A 7,835-nucleotide genomic window follows, 5' to 3' on the forward strand; every position below is an offset into this window, starting at 1 on the left:
ATTTTCGTGATTAATACCGTAATCAACGAACGGGCGCGCAAACGTCTACCGATACCAGTTCACGAACATTTAACCCAAAATTATAAATTACGACGTTACGAAGAGTTCGGGTTTTGATAACGGGTCTCGTAGGAATTACGAGCCACTTAAACACGAGATTGGGCTTGTGGGCCTGGGCCCAAGCCCAAGCCCACTTGAAACAATACTTAACCCTACCTATAAAAGACTAGTTATAGCCTAATACCTCATCTTGAAAATACTGAACCAAACCTACACGCACACAACCTGATTAGTTTCCTTCTTCTCCTTCACTCCTTGTTCTTGAAAACCCTAATCTAAAAACAACACAGAACTTTGATCTCTACCCTCTACATCTTGGTTCTATAGCAAATACACATACAAAACAACCTCATCTACAAAGCATACACACTCAAAACCCACAATCAGACCCCTCCACCCCCTCGATCGACAAAACGAACCACCACCACCACTGTCCGGTGGTGGTGTGCCGACGAAGATCAGAAGAGGCGAGATAGAGAGAGAGAGACTGGAGAGAAGGAGAGAGAGAGCGATAGAGATTTGGAGCGGCGCCGCCGCTCACGGCGGCGACAGTGGAGGAAACGGCGGTGGTGCCATTTTATTCTGACGAAAGTCACCAGTAAACCCTCCTACTCTCTTCCATTTGAAATTTCTCATATGTCAAGCGTGAATCGAAAGAGAATTGAATTTTTTTATTTTTCTTTTCCGATGCTGAAGACGATTATGGCGGTGACGGAGTCGGGGATCAGATTCAAGCACCGGCGATGACGATGATAGCGGTGACGATTATATATATATATATATTTTTTTTTTTGTTTTTGACTCGAATTATAATGAATCCAGATTCGTCTGAATGTTTGGTTTTGAATTGTTCGGGTTTTGTTCCAGAATTGGTTCAGTCTCGGCTCGGTCTAGTCCGGTTCACGATTCACATTGGTCTCTACTCAGATTTGTTTGGTGTTCGGGTCAAGAACTGGTTCAACTCGGTTTGACTCGGTCAAACTCAGTCAACTCAGTCAACAGCAGCCGGTCAACACTTGGTCAACGTCAGTCAAACGTCAATTGTCGGGTCAAAACTCAGTCAACGTAAGCGCGATAAAGTTTAAACGACACGAAATCTCAATATATATAGTTATAGATCTTATATTTTTACGCGACCGAGCTCGAACCGAATGCATTTAGTGAATTACTTTCATTTTTGACATATTTGACGGACATTTTTATACATATTGTTCACATTGTTGATTGAATTTTTGGAAATAAATCGACACTTAGTTGTCGGGATCGTCCAAAAACAGAGGAAACTCTGTCCGATTTTCGTAAAAATCCGAATCTAGAAACGTATTTTTATTCTAAAAATGACACTTATCAAAAATTCGAGTTTTTCTTATAAGATAAAATATGAAGTGTGTTACTTATTTTGGCGACATTTACTAGTTTACGAAAACCATATGAAATACATGTTACCTGCGTTTATTATAAATCACTAACACTCGAACCTTATCTTATTTAGTTTAAATGCCCAAAATTCGGAAATATTTTATAAAATAAACATAATGTTTTATATTTATTCCTAATGTCAAATATTAGGAAATCGTATTTCAAAAGTCTATTGTTCGGAAAATATATAACATAATAAATATAATTATCTATATTTATTTCTAGTGTCGAGACTTCGAATATTTTTATAAAAATTATTCGTTACAAACGTCTAAACCGAACACGACGCGTACTGCTACCCCTCTACGTATTTTTAGTCGCGACAACTAACACTACGCCCTAAGTATATTTATATTTAAACATATATATATTATAAACCATTCGAAAACTAAGTCGTTTTCGAGACTTAGTTTCATCCCGATCATAAACAGGATCAACTAACAATAGTTTGGTTATTTCAAACCAAAATATTAACACATTCCCTCGTAGAGTCGTTTTGTTAACGACTCGGTAGAGCTCGGACGCGTAGTTTAGCTACGTTTAAACTAGAAACTGATAAGTTATTCCCTGTTAGGAATACTATAGATGCACGCTAGCTAATTCACGTCTTGGAACGATACTTCAGAAACACAGTAAGCTAGCTTTGCACAGGAATGTCAAGGTGAGTTCATAACCCCCACTTTTTACTGTTTTACATTTTTATAAATGTTTTCGGGGGTGGAAAGACATGCAAGTTTTGCAAAAATAAACAACTTTTCGTTGAACGAAAACTCATATTTCTAAACCATATTGCGAATGGATTTCAAGGAACTCAAATGGTTTACGAACGGTTTATACTAAACATACCGGTTTTACAAAACAAACGCGTATTTTCACAAACGTGCATGATTTTCATGACTAGTGACAAGAATGTCCTAGTTACTACAACGGGACTGGGTTGTTCTGCGTACGAACAACGAGACAACCCAATGGGTTTATGTCCCCCTTTTTCTTTTGAAATACATATTAACTAGGGTATGATTAAGCTATGGAATGAACTCTTGGATCACGTGCGAATAGGCGCTAACTTAGGCACCATTAATCCTTTTAAGGACCACGGAACAGGGGGTAGATCTATCGGGTACGGGCGAGCCCCACTCACGGTCCTTGTGCGGCCACTTAGAGTGCTTTTGTGTCCCTGTCGAAGTGAATCGACACTTAAATCGTCTACCGGGTTGAGTGCTTCCTATGTCGGCACACATATTAATGTCTTAGCTACACATTAATGATCAACATGTTCATAGACGCATTACATACCTACTTATAAACTGAACTTTCAAATGTTTTTAAGATTCATTTGATGTAAGCTCACAAATACATGGATTTACAAACTTTGGTAACGTTTTTCAAATTATACCTAAGTAAGAGGACGCGCTGATCCTGCTTATAAAGGTTCGTTTGGGCTCGGCCCACTCTCTCTCGTGCAATGCACAAAGACTATTGTGGGCTAGACTCACAGTTTTTCATATATCATGCCAAGAAAATAATTCTACTATATTTTCTCAACAACTTTGAAACCGGTTATCAAAAAGATTTATTTTAAATCTTTTCAAAACAAACTATGAGCTCGCTCAACTTTATGTTGACTTTTTCGCATGTTCTTTCTCAGGTTGCATTTTCAAAACTATGGAACGGTTGGAATAGAAGAACCCACGGGATTTCGAGTACTTAGCGGGCGTTCATTGTTTAGAAGTCTTAGCTTTTTGCTTCCGCTGTGCAATGAAGATACTGATCCAGTCACGCCAAGCTCTGATATTTCGGGGTGTGACACGGGATTACCCTGGCAAATAGATCATCATTTCGTCCAAAGAACATAATGTGGTGATTTGGCCCACTCGCCCAAGAGGAAACCCACAACTGGGAAAACCCCCTAGCTTAACTCGGAGAAAATTGCTCTAGGCGAGGCTACCAATGGACCAAATGGCCTTTGGTTACATTTAGGTTTCTAACGTTCAACATACTATTTATAACAATTTTTTAAGATTATATAACATTTTAATATACACGATTTGGATATGAGTAATCACACACGTATACTTACCCAAACACAGTTTAGAACAAATAATAATCTTAAAATCGAATGTCTACGTCGAATATTCCGAGTTTCCGATCTTTTCGACAATTTGAGTCTTTTTTGTCATCCCGAATATAGATCTCAAGTTAACTACTATATACGTGTGCGCGTGCGCGCACACAAAGAAAACTTGGCTTTTTGAGTGTTTTACACTTCATGCAACAATGAGAAAGTGCAAGTCTTTAGTTGTGGGTACTAACTATTGATGCCGAATTTTTGTTATTTCATTTTTTTTATCTTTTTGAATTTTCAGTTTTATATATGTGTGTGTGCTGAACTGAACCACTAACCAAGAGGTCAAGAGAGGCAGCTGACCTAGTGGTTTGGGTGTGCAAGCTCCACCTAAGAGACTCGGGTTCAAGTCCCTACAACCCTACCCCTCCCTATACACACATCACCAGTTCTTCAATATTTTCTTTTTGGTTTAATTGTTTACTTTTTTTTATGGTTTTAGATTTTCTTTCTGTTAACGTTATTATTTAATGTTGCGTTGCGTCTATGTTTACATTTGAACACCCCCCCCCCCCTTCCACCGTCTAGCCAAGAGGGCAAGAGTGGCAGCTGACCTAGTGGCTTGGGTGTGCGAGCTCCACCGAGGAGACCTGGGTTCAAGCCCCTACAACCTTACCCCTTCCCTACATGCGTATCACCAATTTTTTTTTTTTTTTGGTTTAATTGTTTTCTTTTTTATGGTTTTAGATTTTCTTTTTTGTTAACATTATCGCGTCTACGTTTCAGTTTGAACCCCCCCCCCCCCCCACCCTCTCTCTTTACTGTCTAGCGCAGATATCACTAACCAATTATAACATATGACAATTCTTGAAGGGACATTATTGCAATAGCACTAAAGTACAAGGACCTTTATGCATATAAACCTAATTATTAGAGAACTTAAACCTCATTACAAGAATAATCAATGGGTACCATTAAATAAAAAACAATTAACCAAAAAACCAATCCAACGGCTGACACAACATAATCCACAATAATCAACGACTCGGATGACACCTCTCATTTGAAATTCAGTCGCCTCTCATTTCACCTCACACCAAAAATGCGCACAAAACTCACAACGCGCACGTTAGCACTGCTACCTCGAACGTTAAATCGCACCCTCCACCCCTTCTTATTAACTCCCCTCATATAACAACAACATAACATTTCGCGGCGATTTTATTATTCCGTCACAAAAGAAGAAACAACCGTCGGAAATAGAAAAGAGCAAACCCTAGGTGATCGGAATCAGGTTTTTGATGGTATTTTCCGGCGAGAAACAACAACCGTCGGATGAACAGATGGAGAGATTGAAGCCGCTGCATAATTTCGATCTGCCGTGCTTAAAGTGGGGGAATCAGAAGCTGTTACGGTGTATGAAGGCTGATTCGAAAGGTGACGTGTCGGCGGTTGATCGGAGACGATCAGCGGAGTATTCCGGTGGCGGTGGAGGTGTGTCGGTGAATACGCGGCGGAGAGATGTGGAATTTGAGCGGCGGTTTAGATCGAGTGATGATCGGAAACCTATTTTTTCCTCGTCGGAGAAAATGAAAGCGGTTTCCGGTTCCGGCGACGGTGAGATCGAGGCGACTAGAGAGAAGCTGATGTTCGATTTTCAAACGGAGGTTGGGAAGATGAAGGACGCGATTCTCAGAGGAAGTTTTCCGGCGTCGGCGACTGTTCCGGCGACGACGTCGAGCTCTCCAGCGGAGAAGCCGTGGAATTTGAGAACCAGACGAGCTGCGTGCAAATCTCCGGCGAGAAACGGTGATGATCGGAAACCTAATTTCTCTCCGGCGAGAAATGAAGGCAACAAATCTCCGGTAACCGTCGCCGTCACCGGAACGGTGAGTGGAGAGAAGAGAGAACGAGAGAAGTTTTCCGTTGCACTTTCACGGCGTGAGTTGGAGGAGGATTTCACGGCGATGACCGGCCGGCGACTGCCACGTAAGCCAAAGAAGCGACCGAGATACATTCAGAAACAATTAGATGTAAGTGAAATTGAAATATTAATTATTAGTTTAACACTTTATTAACAAATGAATATTCACTGTTGCATTGATTTTTCTGATCAGACCTTGTTTCCCGGATTGTGGTTATCGGAGATAACCGCTGATCTCTACAGAGTTCCTGACGATACCGAAACCGGAAAGGTAACCGTCCGAATTCGACATACATCGGTTGATTTAATGTGTTCATCTATCTGTTATAATTTTAGAAACTTTAATTTCTTTTTTTATTTGAGTTTTTGCAGAGGTAGGAGTGAAGATGCATCTGAGATTGTTACTGATCATCAACAATGGGTGTTTGGTTATATGATTTGATGGTGGATTTTTAGGTTTTTTTTAAAAAAAAAAAAAAAATTGGGGATGATAATTTTGCTTCTTGTAGTCATATATGTTGATATATAAGTTCCTCTTTTGACTGTTTATGATTGACCTGAATAAATATGAATAAAAGTGAAGTCATGTTTATGTTTTTCTAGTCTGTTTTTATCAGGATCATGTGTTGGGAGCATTGTATCATTGTTGTGTTGTGTCGTCTGCATATGACCCGTGATTCATGATCGTTGATCGGGCCTGTTTCAGTTCGGTTAGTGGTTGTATGATCTGCATTATGGTTATTAGCCACTGGAGACTTCTGGTGGATCATCAATCTTTCAAAAGGTATGAACATTGAACAATGATGAATTCGGGATACTTTTCATGTATATCTTGATCATGTTCTTGCAAGTAGAATAAAAGTTGTATAGAATGTCTGAAATCAGGATTCTTTTTGCACAAAGTTTCAAATCTTGAGAAAGAAAAAACGCAATGTATTTACAAGAACGAACGGTTTTGCACAAAACGAGTCGTTTAGGATTCTTTTTTATTACTGTTTTGTGTAAAATCGTTTGTTCTTGCATTGGTAGAGATGTCGGGTTTGACGGTATAGCCTGAAACTATTTCGTATAATCATATCCAACACATTAGCTATTTACTATTACACCTAGAGAAGAAAAGTAAAAATAGTGTTTGTGGGTTGGACCGACAAGATTGTTTTGACCTTGTTACTAAAAGTTATGGTTAAGCCTGTTTTAACCCGTTATTCAATCCGAGTTATGGGGTGTGTAAATTTGACGTCTCTTTCTTATGTATGCTAAACACACCCGAATCTTTTGTAAGATTCGAACCGTCTGACCTTCGGGTTTGCGGCCTTTCACCGCGACTGCGAAACTAGTAGCAGTTTGAATCTGGTTAGTGTAAAGGATTCTTGTTTGGTCTTGAAATTTGCTAATGGCAGTTGGAACATAGAAGATTCCAAATTGCTTAAATTATTGTAGTTCATAAACTGGTTTGAGGTTTCTTCTACCTATGGACATAACTCCAACCATCATGGACAAGTTCTAGAATGTGTTTTTTGGTTATAAAAGAATACTCTTTTAGCTTTTCTGTACTCTATGCAGTGAAGGTTGTACGTTTGTTTTGGGTTTTAGTTATATTGTCACTATTGGTGTCATACAGCCCAAAACACTCTCTTCACAACATGATGGTGTATAATAGAGATGCAAAAAAAAAAACCCAGTTTCGGATGCGACTTGGAACCGGTTTCTACCCTATCCGACCTATGGGTACATACCAATTTCAAACCTGGGTGTAGGAAAAGGAATCGAACCGGACACGGCCGGGAACCACTGAACCCGGTTCCTCCTCTACCCGTCAAAACCCGGACCAGGCTAAACAAACCTGGCTAACCCGGTCAAAAAACCAAACGTACCCGGAACCGGTTCTTACTAAAAGTTATTAGAGCATGTTTGAATTTATATAAAACATTATATATTATTAAATATAAAAAATAAAAATAAAACTATATGAAGTTAGATATAGTGATAGTGATAGAAAATTAAACATATATCAAGTACAATAAAAGGAATCTTTTCTGCACACGGCTTATCACTTAAATGCAATTCAGGTTTTCTTGTTTGAATGATTTTCTTGAAAAATCATGAGAATTAGCATAGTTGACAATTCATTTATAATCAGTCATTAACCTTCTTTTTCAAATTAAAATTAGATTGTTGTCAACTATTACGAACGTATTATACCTTTTCACATGTTATACCTCTTAAAATTATACCTTTTCACCTGTTGATTTACATTGATTGTTACCTGTTGATTTATATTGATTGTTGCATAAAAAATGTATTTCTACGCTATAGCGTACAAACCAATGACCAATCACATTATACCGCATATCATAATGTCATGTT

The 7,835-nt window shown here is 38.8% G+C and overlaps 1 protein-coding gene across 1 annotated transcript; it reads left to right on the forward strand.

Moving 5' to 3' along the window:
• The first annotated feature begins 4,641 nt into the window (after positions 1–4,641).
• LOC110922325 lies at positions 4,642–6,070 on the forward strand. Its single transcript, XM_022166641.2, has 3 exons — positions 4,642–5,577; positions 5,662–5,739; positions 5,841–6,070. The coding sequence occupies exons 1-3, from the start codon at positions 4,846–4,848 to the stop codon at positions 5,844–5,846; spliced, it is 816 nt and encodes a 271-aa protein (XP_022022333.1). The 5' UTR covers positions 4,642–4,845; the 3' UTR covers positions 5,847–6,070.
• The last annotated feature ends 1,765 nt before the right edge of the window (positions 6,071–7,835 follow it).

Source organism: Helianthus annuus, chromosome 17, assembly GCF_002127325.2.
Source record: "Helianthus annuus cultivar XRQ/B chromosome 17, HanXRQr2.0-SUNRISE, whole genome shotgun sequence".
Lineage (NCBI taxonomy): Eukaryota > Viridiplantae > Streptophyta > Magnoliopsida > Asterales > Asteraceae > Helianthus > Helianthus annuus.

What these genes read in the sequence shown, in the direction of transcription:
- LOC110922325 (XM_022166641.2), top strand. Translation starts at nt 4,846, where the DNA reads ATGGTATTTTCCGGCGAGAAACAACAACCGTCGGATGAACAGATGGAG. An exon ending in ACATTCAGAAACAATTAGAT is followed by an intron (nt 5,578 to 5,661) that starts GTAAGTGAAATT and finishes TTTTCTGATCAG; the next exon opens with ACCTTGTTTCCCGGATTGTG.